This window comes from Sturnira hondurensis, unplaced genomic scaffold (assembly GCF_014824575.4).
Source record: "Sturnira hondurensis isolate 20B ecotype Veracruz unplaced genomic scaffold, ASM1482457v3 Scaffold0020398, whole genome shotgun sequence".
NCBI classification, from domain to species: domain Eukaryota; kingdom Metazoa; phylum Chordata; class Mammalia; order Chiroptera; family Phyllostomidae; genus Sturnira; species Sturnira hondurensis.
The window spans coordinates 1,019,898-1,037,335 of record NW_028093029.1 but is presented as its reverse complement, the minus strand read 5'-3'; the positions used below and the strand labels follow the sequence as shown (position 1 = coordinate 1,037,335).

At 44.2% G+C, this 17,438-nt stretch overlaps 1 protein-coding gene across 3 annotated transcripts in view; it reads right to left on the bottom strand.

The window, feature by feature from the left end:
* The window catches only part of LTN1 (listerin E3 ubiquitin protein ligase 1), a 47,517-nt gene that overhangs the window by 5,497 nt on the left and 24,582 nt on the right, over nucleotides 1–17,438 (bottom strand). For 2 of the 3 annotated variants that reach the window (XM_037029677.1, XM_037029676.1), the window contains exons 17-26: nucleotides 17,060–17,219; nucleotides 16,194–16,298; nucleotides 12,547–12,689; nucleotides 9,132–9,267; nucleotides 8,774–8,918; nucleotides 7,680–7,893; nucleotides 6,988–7,225; nucleotides 6,271–6,345; nucleotides 4,299–4,485; nucleotides 207–378 (exon numbers count right to left, since the gene is read on the bottom strand). In XM_037029677.1, the coding sequence (XP_036885572.1) occupies nucleotides 207–378; nucleotides 4,299–4,485; nucleotides 6,271–6,345; nucleotides 6,988–7,225; nucleotides 7,680–7,893; nucleotides 8,774–8,918; nucleotides 9,132–9,267; nucleotides 12,547–12,689; nucleotides 16,194–16,298; nucleotides 17,060–17,219 (1,575 nt within the window). Of the gene's footprint in view, nucleotides 1–206; nucleotides 379–4,298; nucleotides 4,486–6,270; nucleotides 6,346–6,987; nucleotides 7,226–7,679; nucleotides 7,894–8,773; nucleotides 8,919–9,131; nucleotides 9,268–12,546; nucleotides 12,690–16,193; nucleotides 16,299–17,059; nucleotides 17,220–17,438 lie in introns of those variants that run through there. The other variant, XM_037029679.1, reaches the window with a different exon arrangement.

Genomic DNA, 17,438 nt, shown 5'->3' with positions numbered 1-17,438 from the left:
GATAAGTCTCAGCAAACTAGGCTTTAAAAACTTACAAAATTCTCCAAGACCTAACCCACCGATCTTGCCGCACGTCCTACTCAGAGAAGCATGGAAATCCCTGCACTTGGACCCAGATCTGGGGCCATGCCCCACCCACAGGTCTGAACCTCACGTCCAGGAGAACACATGCATGTGTGTGCGCGTGCACCTCACCCCTCACTGACCTCTGATGCTCAACTGCAGCTCTTCCGTGAAGAAAGTCTTAGGTTCCTTGTTAGAGAACTCAGAAGCCACCTCTGCACAGGTCGGATTTTCTGGCATGAGCCTGAACAGGTGATAGAGCAGTTTATTTAAACTCTTTGTTTTCCGGAGGTACATTGAATACAGAGCTCGAAGCTGGTGGAAAGCAAACATGTGTTAGTAAACCTATTAAAACAAGGTAACTGACAGATAAGAACAAATCAAAGTATAACAGACTACACAACAGCGCCATACAAAACAATTAATGTGAGCACTTAGAACTGCATCCAGGAATTCTACCAAAGGGACGCCATGTCCCGACCCTCCCTGTGTGCCATGCGACACACCACCACCTTCTCTCCAACATCAATGAGCAGACGTCATCACCACTCCACACCGCGTGACATGTGCTTCTAACGTCCTCCTGAAGTCACCCTCCTGTTCCCACCGTCACCTCCCCGGAGACTTGTTGACCATCCCCACACCACAGTCCTGCATCCTTCAAAATCTTGCCTAAAACTAATTCCATTTCCATGGCCGACCCCACCCTATACAAAACACTCCACCCCGCTTCAGGACAGAGAGTGCAGACCAGAAGTTTGACATGTCTTCTTTCATAAATCAGGAAATTTCACACAAAAATATGGATTTCTGTTTCTTTCTTAAACTAGGAGAACCTGGCCCCACGGGCCATGCTGCAGCCCGTGGCAGGCCCGGGCATTAGAGCTCCTTGTCCCTCAGTGGCACCGAGGTTTTCACGGGCTCGTGGAGACACCACAGCTCTTCGTACCTGCTTTACAATGATTTCTTCCAGCTCCTCAGGGGACAAAGGCCCCGTTTTCTAAACACCATGTGTGCTCAAATACAGGGATTAAGCCATGGGATTTGGAATCGACTCTTTTTAAGATTTTATTTGTTTATTTTTAGAGACGGGAAGGAAAGGAGAAAGAGGGGGAGAGAAACATCAATGCACGGTTGCCCCTCAAGCACCCCACACTGGGGACCTGGCCTGCAACCCTGGCAAGTGCCCTGACTGGGGATCAACAAGGCAACCCTTTGGTTCACGGCCAGCGCTCCAGCCAGGGTGGGAATTGAGTCTTAAAATATCTTGATCGATGTATCTTTACAATGGAGAATTCTGGCAGACACTAATGTTACCAATAAAGGACACACTGACACTCTGTGCCCCCAGAGGTGAGAAAATGAGGACACGTCACTATGGTGGGGGGTGGGGGGGTGGTGTCAGCACTCTGGCAGAACATTAACCGGAATCTAACCACGAGGCAACAATCAGACACACCCAAATTGTAAAAGAGTCCACTAAATCACTGACCTGAGGAATGACAGCAAAGAGAAGAAAAGTGGGGAGCTACAGGCTAAAGAAGTTTGGCAACAAATGCACCCACAACCCTTGACTCCATTCTCCACAGAGAGGGAGAGACAGCTGTGACGGACACATCAGTACCATTACGTCCAAAAAATTTGAGTGTAATAATTACTTATGTATAAATGTGCCCTTGTTCTTAGGGTATATGTATTGAAAGACTTTTGGTAAAGCATCCTGTCTTCAATTTACTTTCAAACAGATAAGCAGGGAAAAAGTAAATATGGAGAAAGCATGCAAATGTTAAAAATCTGTGAGTATAGGAAAAATGTATGTGACTTCATCAAATATTCTTTCAATTTCTCTATAACTGAAATTTTTCAAAATACAAAGTAGAAAGGAGACCTGGCTGGTGTAGCTCAGTGGATTGAGCACAGGCCTGCAAACCAAAAAGTTGCAGGTTCAATTCCCAGTCAAGGCACATGCCTGGGTTGTGGGCCAGGTCCCTGGCGGGGGGCTCACGAGAGGCAACTACACACTGATGTTTCTCTCTCTCTCTTTCTCCTTCCCTTCTCACTAAAAATTAAAGAAAATCTTTTAAAAAGCAGAAAGAAATTTAAAAGAATTAATCATATATATATCAAATGGGCTTCTAAAAACATGTTACCTAACAATCCCACTCCTAGATGTACAACACAAGAGAAGTGAAAACATGGCCACACAAAAATTCATATGTGAACGTTCGCAGCAGCTGCATTCACAAGAGCCCCAAGTGAAAGTGCAAGTGCCCACCAATGACGAATGTGTCACTCTCACACTGCGGTTTACAGAACACATGGGACAACACTGTCCAGCCATAAAAAGGGACCCAGCACTGATGCATGGTGCAACATGAAAGAGCCATGAGAACATGCTACGTGAAATAAGCCATGTACAGAAGGCCATGTGTGGGACTGTCCCCAGTTGGCAAATTCAGAGATGGACAACAAAGACTGGGGGTTGCCAAGGGCTGGAGGGTTGGAGAGGCAATGGGAAGTGATTGCTGATGGGTGAGGGTCTCCTTTCCCAGTGCTAAAAATGGTCTAAGTTACAGAGTGGTTTCAGTTCAATCAAACTCACTAGGAGTTTTTGACCAGGTTTAAGACCAATTAAGGTTTATCTCTTTAAAATTCTGTTACAGGACCCATCTTGATTTTATTTATTTATAGGACCCTTCCAATCACTGCTTTGGGGGCATGCATCACTCCAGTTCACCTGTGCACAGCTCCGGACAGGCTGCAAGCTCACACAGGTGCTTGTTAACTCCTTGTGTCCCTCCAGCCTCGGGTTCAATGGGAAAGGTGAAGAGTGGCTAGTGTCCAGATTTATGAATATGTACTGACAAGGCCAAAACTCCTTCATATACACACTGGCCTCAATTCTCTGCAATGTTTTGGACATCAGCAATATTTTAGGAAACCATTAAATGTAGCAGACTGGTGTAGCCACTGTGGAAAATAGTACGGAATTTCCTCAAAAAACTAAAAACAGAAGTGCCTTTTGACCCAGCAATCCCACTGCTGGTATTACACCCTAAGAACCCTGAATCACCAATTCAAAAGAACCTGTGCACCCCAATGTTCATAGCAGCATTATTTACAGTAGCTAAGTGCCAGAAGCAGCCTAAGCACCCATCAGTATTTGAGTGGTATATTTACAAATAAGGAATACTAGGATCAAAAAGTGCTGGTACATTTACACAGTGGAATACTATGTGGCAGAAAGAAAGAAGGAGCTCCTACCCTTTGTGACAGCATGGATGGACCTGGAGAGCATAACGCTAAGTGAAATAAAACAGGTGGTGAAAGACAAATACCATATGCTCTCACCTATAAGAGGAATCTAATAAGCAAAATAAACTAATGAGAAAAATAACCCAGAGGTATGGAAACATGGGACAGACACTGGCCAAAGGGGAAAGAGCAGTGGAGGGAATGGGGGAAAGAAGGGGAAGGGTCTACTGAAGGAACACACATGACTGACCCATGGACAGGGACAGCAGTGTGGGGACTGACTGTGGGAGCTGGGGGTGAGCTGAGTGGAGGAGGGCAAAGGGGGAAAAATCGGGACAACTGTAACAGAACAAGTGAGTAAATAAATACATACATATATACACACTAAAGAAAAAAAGAAACCAACGTTAAAGCCCAACAGTGAGCTACTGAAGTCTGTCACCAGCAAACAAAACTAGCTCAGGGCATTCTGCAGGCCTAGAGAGGAGGACAGGGCCCCCACAGCCCGGGCTGTGCTGCCTCCGTAGCGTGGTCTACCCCTCGGAGTGGCGAACGCTAACATGCACACGTGGACACATCCGTGCCGAGACATGGGTCATTTCGAACAACATAGCTGTAATCCATGCATTCTGAAAATTACATAGGAAATGAACACCATACTTTCGAAATGAAATGATAAACAAAGTCTTGACCTGTCAAAGAAGTTTGATTACAGTGATTCAAAGTTTGATAGAAATTTTTAAAGTATCTGCTTAAGACAATTAAAAAAAAAAGGAATAGATCTTCCCAGCTTTCTTCCTAAATATAAGGGGATGGAGACATCTGGTGCCTGCAGAATAGTTCTGGCAAATTGCAACAGGCTATTTTCAGCATTTAGGGATAACACCTTGAACAACATAGGTAATGCTTTGTAGCTCTTTCTCTAAACGAGATAAATTCCTTAGGACAGAACTATCAAAAGCTGCCCCATACTCACTGACCTGAGAGGAAGACGCTTTGAAGAAAGTCAGTATTAACTTCCAGGTGAGGAGGTAGCCCAGGACATGGCAGAAGTCTTCGCTCAGAGGCTTGATCGTGACGATCTGTCCCACAGGAACAGACCCCAGGATGCTGTCCAGCAGGTCCTCCTGAGTGCTGAGCAGAGACATCAGCACTCCTGGCGGGGACCTGTGAACAAGGGCCAGCACAGTCATCCTCACACCTCACCCTGTTAGCACACAACCACATACGTAACCCTCACAGTCTAGAAAAACCTTCTCTGCTTTCCAAACACCACTCTCGAAGTTTCCCTTTGTAAACTCAGCTTTAACTCCTAATTTCACATAATGGTAATTACACAACTTAAAAGACATAAAATATACAAATATATGTGACTTATACATAAAAATACATGTATTATATATTTTGTTTATAAACATGTAAGTATAAAATATGTATGTAATACACTAAAGTAACAGATATTACATATAAAATACTTATAAATATAACCAACATGACACATGCTATAACAGTATAGACTCTAGAAGTTACCACTTAAAATCCCTCTTAGAAAACACCTATTTCAATGTTGTTTTGTAGATGGAAAAAAAAATCACATACCCCGAAAGGCTGAAATGACCACAGTCCCTCAGCACACAGGGACGATGGGGGAGGCCAAGTCCCACCAGGCCCTCTCACCCTGCACCGGTGCGGAGACCGCATGACCCTCCATTGTCTCAGGAAGTTCACCATCAATTCATGACTGAGCCAGTTAAGCGTGGCCATCAGAGCCCCAGTGTGTGGGAAGCCTGTTGAGTGCGGCTCTCCTCTTACCCACATTTCTGCCCCTGTGCTGCCTCCTCCTGCCCCTGCACCGGGGTCTTCCCGCTCCTGCACACAGGTGTCCCCCGACACCACCCTCACACACCAGCCTCTCTTCCAGGCAACAACAGTCACTAGGCGTCACAAGCACCGGCTCAGCCACCTCTCCCTTTCCATACCGCCTGCACGCACGTGACGATTCCCAGGACGGTCTCCATTCCTGCTGGCTTCTGTGTATAATTTGTACTTCCTACTAGTGCCAGCATCAGCTCGTGATATCCCATCTTGTACCAAATAATGCCCACATCCTAAAAAATGTCATCTGTAAGGAGCCTTCCAGCTTTGTCTTCTGCTGTACCCCCTCGTCCCCCGACTCCACACACTAGTTTGTTTACTCTTTCCTCCACGAATGAGCACCACTCCCAAGTCCGCTCTAGGCCAGGAGCGATTCTGGGTGCTGTGCAAATAACCCAGGAGAAACAAAAATCCCTCTTCCCAGAGCTACATCCCATGGAAGAAGGACGACAATAAAGACACAAATTAACGTGGTGATGGCGAGACATGCCCAGCACATACCGAGCACTGCACTGCCCCATCTTTGTGCCAGGTCTCCCTGCACCTGCCAGCATGCTGCCCATCCTGAGGGACCCAGCACAGCTGTCTCTTCCGCAAGACATTCTCCCTGTCCCGGTGCACAGCAGGGAGGCCCCGTAACCTGCCACCCACCCTTTTTCTCAGCACCTGTCACACATGCTGGCTTCTACTACAGGTGCTACTGTCTGCCTCAGTCCGCAAGCTCCTTTAGATGTTTATCTAAAGATAAACATCTGTTAAACACTGTATTCTTCTCTCAGCATTTAGACAATACTTCGCACCAAAGAGGTGCTCCATTGATATTTTTGGCCATAAACAATGCCATGTGGCCAAAAAGAATTCTTTACTAAATAGTAGCAAACTGAATATATGATTTAGGAGCAATTAAGAGAGGACCAATCCTTTTTGGATGAATGCTAGGCTGCACTGATGTCCACAGATGGTTGTGACAGGTGCGGGAGGGAACACACACTCTGTGCTGACGCCTCAGTCTTCAGAGGCCGCTGCAGGTGAGACCGATTGCGAGGATGCGATACAACACACTATTAAACATCTTACAGGGCGGGTTCTTCCTCTTCCTCTCCTTCGGACTTTAGATTATCCTGATCGTATTGCGGTAATTCTGGCATCAACCTGGAAATCATAACATTATTTTACATCGTCTGTTGTTAAAAATTATTACTTACGAGCGGAAAGACTAATACTTATCTAGTAATAAAGATATTCTTCAGGGTGGAGGGGAGTGAAGGGGGGGAAGGGACAACTGTAATGGCATAATCAACAAAATGTATTAAAAACAAACAAACAAAAAAGATATTCTTTAATGTTTTCTGAAATAACTATATATGGCCAGGACTATCTAAAGATAAACTCTGGATGGAGAACGGTGAACCAAAAGACCAGAAACTTGGCATTGCCTGTCATTAAAAAAATGCATGGTCAAGTTTACTTTGTCTTCATTTTCTTATTAACTTTGAAATTTTTAAAAAAGAGTTTATTTACTTATTTTTAGAGAGGGGGAAGGGAGGGAGAAAAAGGGAGAGACACATCAATGTGTAGTTGTCCCTATGCGCACCTCCAACTGGGGACCCAGACCACAACCCAGGCATGCGCCCTGACTGGGAACGGAACCAGCGACCCTTCGGTTTGCAGGCCCACGCTCACCCCACTGAGCCACACCAGGCAGGGCAACTTTGATATTTTTAATGACTCATAATTAAAACTAAATACATACTCCATTTTTAGAGCACCACAACACTGACTCTGACTTCTTACTTGTATAGCATGTGATAGGCAGCAATCTGCACAGGCCGGGCTCTGAAGAGGAGTAACGGGGCCAGTGTGTCTAGCAAAGTCTGCAGGTGCGCCGGCAAGTCTGTTTTCTGCCCAGCAAGCGGCCTTGCAGGGAGCTTGTGACTCAGCAGGTGATCCTTTGTGATGTGCGTTAGTGTTTCACACATGGGCTTCAGCATTGCATTTTGAAAGGATGTTTCAGATGTATCTTTGCTCTGTCCTGATGACAAAAAGGAAAAAGGTGTATATCCCAAAACAAAATGAGCAATGCAGCTTGACTGACTCACAGATAATCAAATGTTATTAGAGAAAATGACATAACTTCACAGACATTAACCCCTTGCAACTAGAAACGTAAACTGAACATATATAACACCAAATGATCTCAACCGTTCAATGACTTCCAGCATCTCATTTTTAAAAAGGACAGAGAGGTTCGAGTTCCACAGGACCTCTCTGTGTTGTCCAAGTTGCTGTCACTATAATCTGCAGTGGTCTTTGATGCCTTGTCATTTTTCAACTCAGATCAGGAACCGAGTACACGGTACTTCTGAGGGGCCTGGCTTTCTCTCTGGTCTCTTCTCTGACTATTCTGCACTGTTTGACTATAACATCCCAAGACGTTCTGAAATTTTTGACAAGTGATTCTTAATGAATCTCCCTCTTTTACTTGCCTGTAACAGTAACCAAAAGAGGTAAGAGCAAACTGTGGATGCCTTGGGAAAAAAATTCTTTCCATTCACTGATCAGATTTGCAGGGAGGTGGCCCATGGTATCTGGAGTTGTGGAATCAAAAAAGGCACTGAGCTCACAGGCCAGATCGCAGCTGACACAGGCAAACAGCTGGACCAGGGGCACATGGCACAGCGCGTGGTTCTCGCTCGTGGTCTGCAGAAAACCAAAGTTACACAGGTCAGTAGATCTCTGCCAGAGAATCAAAAATCAAGGCAATACAAGAGTCCCTTTCATTTCTCTACGTTTTACAATAAAAAGCAACTGTAGTGTATATACAGTCTCAGAAGGCATTTATATAGTTTACATCAAAATTACTTTTTTCAAAATTAAATAGTACAAATTAGAATCAACCCATTTATTTTAAAATGCTTTTTATTTCTAAAACTACAAAAGAAAATAATATCAATTACCAGTTACCAAGTAAAACACATTAAAAACATCATCTATTATCTTCTCAGGAGCCCTACTAATTAGGCATTATTAAGTTCTTTTAAAATATGGAGATTGAGGCTCAGCTAGGTCAAATTAAAAACCCCAAGCCACACGGCATCCAGCCAAGAGCAGGCGGAGCAGCCTGGCGAATCCAGGCCGATGCACCCTGCCCAGTGCGTTGCAGGGAAGCCTGCAGCAGGGACACAACAGGCTGCTCTGGGCCAGGACTACACTGATTCCCTGCGAACCCATTTGACCTTTGAGGGTTACTCTGGCAACAGTGACACCTGGGCCTGAAGAACAGTTAGAAAGTCCAAAAAGGTGGCCATGGAAAGAAAGCCAGCAAGGGCTGTGCGGCAGCTGTTCCACTAACACGAGCCAATGGGGAAAACCGTCCGACAGCAGTTAGGAGCCTGGTCGCGGAACGACGCTGGCCAACACCAAAGCTGTCATTTCACTGTCAGTGAAACTGCAGCAGGTGAGGAGCACACAGCCACAAAGGCGCTGACGACAGCCACTGGGTGACACGGCTGGTCGACAGTTCTGGACCGAGCCCCACATGGAGACCCAGCCGTGGTTACGGGACGCCAGGGGGCCCTACCTCCAGCCAGGCCAGCATGGAGCACATGATGAAGTCCCACTCACTCTGGGCCAGTGGAGGGGGGCAGCACTTGAGGGACAGGGAGAGGAACCGCATCACCTCTATGTTCACTCCCAGGATCTCTGGACTCACTTCAGAGAGGTCACTGGGAGAAAGACAAAAGCAAAGCAAACAGAAAAGCGCGAAAGAGTTATGTAGACCTTCTCGTAGAAACATCCTGTTTTAAGTCTTATATTCTTATAAAAGAGTGACTCAGGTGTCTACCATCCTACTACTTTACAAAGCTGCGACTATAAAATACATATTCTACCTCCAGATTGAATTCGGGAAGGCAAACACAGTGTACAGTATCACCTACCAACTGAAAAGAAAAACATCTTCATGGTCTACCTTCCAGCACATCAGGATCTTCAGGATACCATGCAACAGCTCTGCATCATCTATGCTTCTGGTTTGCAGACAAGAGTTTAAAATGGCAAGATGTCCAAATCCTCCTGTAATAAAATTCAAAATGAAAATTCAAAAAAATGTTGTCCTTGCTAATGTGGCTCAGTGGACTGAGGGCCAGCCTGTGAACCAAAGGGTCACTGGTTCGGTTCCCAGTCAGGGCACATGCCTGGGTTGGGGGCCGGGTCCTCACTGATCAACCAATTTGAATTCAATGAATTTGAAATCAAATCGGTTGATCAATGTATCTCTCGCACATTGCTGTTTCCCTCTCTTTCTCCCTCCATTTCCCTCTCTATAAAAGTAAGTAAAATCTTCAAAAAAAATTTTCATTGTACTGCTACTAAAAAGGTCTACTTTGACACAGATTAAAACTCTCTTGAGAAGTTCTAGGGGTTGAGGGGGTGTTAGAAGCACCAACCCCCATGCAGTTGAAAATCTGCATGTAACTTTTGCCTCTCCCAAAACTTCCATCATCCCTCCGTGACTGTGGGGAACTGGTTCTAAAACAGCCCACTCCATGACACCAAAATCTGGAGATGCTCAACTCCCTTATACAAAATCGCCTGGAACAACGCACAGTGGGACCCTCTGCACTGCAAGTCCCCGCCGCAGAGAGAAAATACCGGGCACACACAGGGGAAATTGTGCTTTTACTGAAAACAAAAAAAAACAAAAAACCCAAACAAAACAAAACAAAACAAAAAAACCCTGTGCAAGAGAGGCCCCACGCGGCTCAAATCTGTACCATGCAAGGGCTGGCCGTTTAACGCCTTTCTTCTTCCTTTACAGGCAGAGAAAGGTTTTTTAAAAAATCTGGCTGGCAAAATAGAGGAGACTCATGGTACAGGGTAGGCAAAGGTAGTTTACAGTTGTTTGTATGGAAAAGACAACGATTAATAATAATATAAGAATAAACTGTTTCACATACTCACAACTGCAAACCTACTCAGGCCTTCCTCTGAATAACCAGAAATAATTGATATTCTAACAGCTAAGCGTATTTGTTTTTCTGTTTCATCAGTTGGGCTGAAAGAGCAAAGCTGGTTGTCAAACATCAAAAACGTCTGTCCTCCTTCAGTGTCCCCCTGCCGGGCCTGCAGGGGGCTGCGCACCTTCCAGGCAGTGGCACCACCACCCGCCCCTGCCCCCACCTTCCTGCTGTCCTGGGTGCAGCCTGTGCTGGACACATCAGCTGCTCCCACCAGGTGCCCCTCTCCTCTGTGCACCTGGGTCGACTGCTTCCCGCTGCAGAACTGCCCAGAGAATTATTGTTGGCACAGGCCGGTCCTGGGAGTCAGTGTGGCAATGCCTCCAATGCTTGTTGATGGCATAGCTTCTCCTATCGTCTCAACCTTCACTATCTTTCATAAAAGCTACAGTGCAGTTTCCACTCGTCCAGTGGCCTGACCTGAAGCTCATCAGTCAGGGTCCCACCGGGGTCTCAACCCTGTACTGCATTGGCATCTGCAGGCCCCCACTGACCTTGTCTCAGAGGAGAGCCACCACCTAGGAGACGTCTTCCAATGGTGCTCAAGACCCCACCCTCTCACCTCCCCGCTCTGCTCCTGGGAACTTGCCCAATCGCTCGCTCTCGATTTTCTACCCCTCCTCCTCCCCACGTGTACTTTCCCTTTGACCTTGTCACTGCCTCCAGATCCCACCCTCTCATCAAACCCTTGAAACAGGTGGTCTGCCTATACCTTTTCAGAACTAGTCTCTCCAACAACGCCAAAGCACACGCTTGGTCTCCAATTTTATTTGACCTTCTGTGGCATTTAACACAGGCTATGTGCACTACCTGAAAGCTCTCCTCTGCTTCTCTTTAACTTTCATTCTTATTCTCAAGTCTCCACCCTGCCCCTACCTCCCCACATCCTTTAAATTCTGTGTTCTCTTGGCAGTGTGTCTGAACAAGCTCACCCCCATTTACAGACTCCATGCCACCCACACACCATGGCCTTTGGCAGCAGGACTGCTGCTACCCAGTTAGTGGCTTGTGGCTTACTGAAGTCTCCATCTGAATACTTATTCCACAGGCACCTCTATCACATGCATTTAAAAAGTAGCACTAGCTTCCTGCACACTCCTCCCCATTCTCCTAACCCTCAGATGTCCTCATGGATTTTCTATAAGGGTCAGTAGTGCTTCCGTCTCCCCAACACAGGACATGATCCAAGAGCCCCTTCAACTCTATGTCTGAACTCTCGTGCATTTCTATACCCTCTCTTCCGTCTACGCCTCGGTTTAAACTCTCTCTGTCTCTAGGACCACTCCAGTAGCTCCCTACCCAGCCTTCTCCTCCCACCTCACTTCTTAGGCCCACCCCAACAGTGGTCAATATGCGCTTTCCAAGGGAGCTGTGCTGCTTGCCTACCTGACACAGGCCAGCAGCTCTTACAGCTCCAAGTCCAAACTCAGACACAAACTAGGCCTTAGGGTCTGTTTCCTCCCGTCTCAGAATCCACCTCTGTGGGCCAAACTGAGCTATCTGCACTCTGTCCTTCCCAAACTAAGGCCCTATGGAAAATGAACACTCAACTGAAACATTTCTCTTAGTGAAATTGCCACTGACACTCAAAGCAGAGTTAAGAACCCCTTTTCTGCCATTTCCACAGAGAGGTTATGTCAGTTATCACAAGACATAATTTTCTGTGTCTTCTCTACAAACGGGGCTGACACACAGCCAGTGTTCCACAGAGTTTATTAAATTAATAAACAGATGAACTAACGGCTGGAAAGGCATCCCCAAAAGTGTAAAACACAAAAGCTATTCCCTCATTTGACTCTGTGTTCAGTCACTGGCTGACTAGGAAGAGAGAGATGAGGCACAGCTTAAAAAGCTACAGACGGGCCCTGGTATAGCCCTGGTACAGCTCAGCTGGTCGGAGTGTTGCCCATAAATCCAAAGGCTGCGGATTCAACTCCTGGTCAGGGCATGTGCCTAGATAGTGGGTTCAGCCCTTGTTTGGGGCCCATATGAGAGGCAACCGACTGATGCTTCTTTCCCTCTTCCTCCCCACATGTGCATGGGGGAGGATTTTAAAAAGCTACAGATGAAAAGGCAGTGATTAGAGAGAGGATGTTTGTGGCTGCAGACCCTCCCTGGAGACTGCAGCACCCTGTCCTACAAGACGGTGACGGGCACTCTCCACGGACACTCATCCTACTGACTGTCAACTTGTCACGCAGCAAACGTACAAACCAGGAACAGATCAGCTATAACTTAATTTTAACTCCTAGGTTTGGATTCTGGTATTAAGAGAAACTTCGTTCATCTCAAGCAATAATTAAATTAATAGACTATTTATTTTCAAGAAACTAACCATTTGTACTGCAAAGATCTTCCTTGGTCCAGGCCAAAAGGGCAGGTATACATTGAGCAATGAATTCTTTCTTGTCTTCTTTTGACAGAAATGGACAGAGACTTTGAATGGTGTGCATATTACCTTCTGTCAGTGGGAAAAAGCTGTTTAAAGGAAAGAAAAACTATGAATTACACTTACCCTAAATGTGCAGTTAACTCAGAAAATTCCTTATTCAGATTATTTCCAAAGGGTTAGTAATTCCGCTATGTAAAGTAATTATATAGAAAAAATAAAAGTAACTGCGGAGAGATTGATTACTGCTGATTTTAGATGAGGAAACTACAAATAATTATTTTTTTGCCGCTTCTTTCTTTTTAACACATTTCTAACTTTTTAAATAAGCATATTTAACTTCCCCCATTTATGATTATTTAGTGTTATACACATAACATAGTTTTCTAAAGAGTCCACTGAGTCCATTTCCACAGTGCTATTTGTGTGTCCTTTCTATAAGCTGCTATCCGTGTGTGTGTAGACAGAGAGAGAGCTGGGACAATTTACATAATCATATCACACTAGACATACTGTTTTCTGCGACTTTTCTACTGAAACACAAAGTATTTAAGTTGTTATTGTCACTCACATACTTTGTAGATTTTTCTGTGTCAGAATATATAGGTATAAGTTATTTTCTGTATTGATATTTTAAAGCTATGGAACTAAATTACAAACACAAATATTCCAGATGATGGGTATATCACAGTTGAACTATTTCTCTGTTAGTGGGCATTCAGGTTACACTCCCCAACTTTCTGCTCTGATAAACAGGCTGCAATGTCCCTGAACACATGTGCAAACACCTCTCGGGCTCGATCCCTAATGTACAACTGCAAGATCAAAGGATCTGAATGCCCTGTATTTTGAATTTCAAACTGCTTTCCAAAAAACCCTAACCCATTTAAACTTTCGCAGAATGTACATACCACTTTTTTTCTGTACACTTAACGAATCTTTTAAATCCCTGGCAATATGTCAGACATGCTTTACTTGACTGTCATTACTGACAAGGCAATTCCCTTCATATTTTGCATTTCATCTGTGAATGAGCTATTCAAGTCCTTGACACATTTTTCAAATTGGATTTAGTGATTAATAGAAGGTACTGATGTATGATGGACATTAATTCTTTGTTAATCTGCAAATGTGTTCTTCCCTTTTGTCACTTGGCCTTTAAACTTTGTTTACTGTATTTTTGTCATAGTTTTCTTTTTTTTAAGTATTCATTTCATTGTAGTAAAATACACATAATGGGATCTTTCGTGTTAACTATTTCTAAGTGTACATACACTCACACTGCTGGTCAAACACAGTCCAGAACTTTCATTCACAAAACTGAAACTGTACCCAATAAACCAGAAACGGCCCCCCGACAGCCCCCGTCTACTTTCTGTCTCTATGAACTTCATTAAGTGAGGTCCCTCGAATTAGTGGGATCATACGGGATTCGTCTGTTTCTGACCGGTTCAATTCACTCAGTAGCATGTCCTCAAGGTTCACCTATGTTGAGGCATGTGTCAGAACCGCCTTCTTTTCAAGGCTGAACAACGTTCCACTGTACACATGCTGTATTTTTGTCTGTTCACGCTGTTGGACAATTGGGGTGCTAGGAGCTTTCATTTTTAAAATAATCAAATGTCTATCATTTCTTTAATGGATTCTGGGTTTTGTGCCTAGCTTAAGAAGATCTTCTCCATTTAAGAAAATCCAGGGTCTTATTTCCCTAAAACTTCACAGATCTATTCTTTAAATTTAGCTTTCACCTGAACTTCATGTTTACACGTAATATCAGGAAGGGGTCTCACTATATTTTTAAAACACATACCCAATTTTCCTAGTATCATTTATTACTGATTCTCTTCGCTGATTTGAAGGGTCACCTGTATCGGACATGAAATTCTCACGCGGCCGTGGTTTGATTTCTGGACTCTGTGCTCTGCTCCACTGGTTTGTCTATTCACCATTTTCACACGGCTTGATGGCAGTGTTCAGTTGGGCAAGTTCTTTTTGCTTTTCTCTTTCAGAGGGTTCCTAGCTATTCCTCAGCATTTTCCCTTCAAGTTCACACTACATTTAGAATAGTATGTCAACTTTTTCAAATCATGTTGTTGAACTTTTTTACTGTGATTACAGTGAAATTATAGATCATATCTTCCTACTTTCTTTTGTAATCTTTACTAAATTTTACAATTATGCTTTTTATTAAAATTATTTGTAGGTATTATAGTCCAGTCATTTGGAGTGAAATCTTTTTTCCTGTGACATTTTTCAAGTCATTATTACTGATAAATAAGAAAGTTATTGACTTTTGCCCTGGCTGGTGTAGCTCAGTGGATTGAGTGCGGGCCTGCGAACCACATGATCACGGTTCAATTCCCAGTCAGGGCACATGGCTGGGTTGCAGGCCAGTTCCCAGCAGTGGACTCATGAGAGGCAACCATACATTGATACTTCTCTCCTTCTAACCTTCCCTTCCCCTCTAAAGATAAATAAATAAAATCTTTAAAAAAAAGAAAGTTACTGATTTTTGCATGTCAAGTATTTATCCATTTCAGTAGTAATTAGTTCAAATAGTTCTTGAGTAAATTCCTTATTACTTTTATAATCAGAAAAAAATTATGCCGAACAAACAACCAGTATCAAAAGATCATATACTGGGTGAGGCAATTACAGAGAAGGAGAACAGGTTACTGGTTGCCAGAGACAACAAAACAGGACAAAGGGAGGTGGCTGTGGGTGTGAAAGGTAATATGGGCGAAGTTTACGATCAAAGCTGCTCTCTGTCTGAAGACTGGCTGTTCATGGTCACATACAATGGACCACACACGACCCTGACCGATACACTGTGTCACTGCCATTTTCTGGATGCACCAAAGTGGAAACTAAATGTGGGACATACGGAATCTTTTTGTATTATTTCTTACATTTGCATGTGACTCTTTATCTCGAAATAATAAGTTTTTTAAAGTTCTAAATAAGATTTTTAAAAATCAAAATTTAGTTTACAATTCTACTGTGCTTTCATAAACATGTCATTCTTGAATATTTCTTAGTAAATCAAACAATTCAAAATGCCTCTTGGTGAATTTCAGCTGAGTGTTTACTCTGAATGCTCGGCTTCTCCGGCATGAGCCACTCCAGCAGGCTTCTTGCACGTCTAACCACAGTGTGTTTCTTTGGGTCAAGAGCACATTTACTGCATTTCTAGAACACACTTCAATAGGATGACCCTTATAAAGAGAAAAGGGAAGCACTTTCTATGGAACAAATAACGTGGTGGTGAAGGATGTCAGAGATGGAAAGTAACAGGAAGATCCACAAGAGAGATTTTGGGGAAAAAGAGTAAGTTTATGAAACACGGCTTGTTTAAAACCGGTGTCAAATTCTACAACAAAATGTTATAAAGTTAAAAATGCTTATCACAAAAATACATGTTCCAAACATAAAACAACTCAAATTGTTTTCAGTCTTAAGTTTTCATTTCCTTTAACTAAATTTCATCTCCTAGACCTTATTTCCTCAATTCATTAGAAACTGTTGGTTAGTTGGAGGTTGCCAAGCTGACCAAATACAATAAATTACAAAGTGAAAATTTTAGGTAATTATACCTTTCTTTCCTCTTATAATGCCGTTTTACTTCATCAGATGAAATGCTTCGGGAAAGGATCAATTTAGCAATAATAAGAGACCACAGAGTGCCGTGTTCCATGGACCTAAAAAAATGAAGGAAAAAATCCATTCTGAAACTGTACCTAGGATTTTTAAACACTGTTTCCCTGGATTCCTGGGATAGAGTGGAATCCACTGCCCTATGAGGCTGTCGCCTCACACAGGACTTCTGTCCCCAGGACTGGAAGGACTGGGCGCACAACAGCCCTGAGCTTGAAGACCAGGTCCGAGGTCAGAGAGGCCGAGAGGCTGCGGCTGTGGCGGGTGGGCTCTGGGCAGCTGCTGGGGGCAGCGGGACCAGAGAGGAAGACTTGTGTAGCCAGGGCCCAGAACCTGGACTCTCCTAAGAAAAGGCAGTCCCACCCAGCGATTTCAACCACAGAACCTCTCACTGTGACCATCTCCACGATGGCCTGTTTTCATACCTACTTCCTCATCTGGGGAGAGGGCCTGTGATTCTTGTAGCCAGATACAGCAGGGACAGCGTGCAGGACATAGGCTGATCTCCGCAGGGGTGGGGAGTGGGTCACAGATGACAAGTCAAAGCCAGAACAGGCTCTGTTCCTTTTATCATCTGCCCCTTGAACATGCTGATAAATTTAGTAACACAAAGTCCAGGTATCTCCCCAGAAAAATAAAATCAAGTACTTAGCATCCACAAAGAATTTATCATTAAGAATTTGGATAAATTTAGATCAACCCTCTGATTGAGAAATTAGCATGAAGAGGGCTTACATTTTAAAGAAACAAAGCTATAAAGCAGTAAAATGCTGACCTAAAAATGGAATTTGAAAGGGGTCTTTACCTGTTAAATAGCAGGCGCAAAAGGGTGGAAGTATTACCAAGTCCACACAAGTTCTCGTACGTAATGTTCATCTTTTCAAGCATTTCCTGAAACCCAGCCAGGAAAGGTGCTGGGTTGTCCAACTCTGCGCACCACTGCAGGGAGTACAGGAGCTCTGTGGCTGAGAGGAGGGCTCAGGTCAGCAGGGGCGCAGCACGGGCTCCTCCCTCCTCTGCCCGTCTCCACCACCACCCTGCCTGCTCTTCTCCCACGACTGGGAACTGACTTTCTGACCTGCTCTGAGACTGTCCAGAGACGTAAAACTGAGAACATCTGTCTGACACCAAACACCATCACTTTACCAAACCTTCCTTGGTAAAGTGAAGGTTTGGTAAACTAA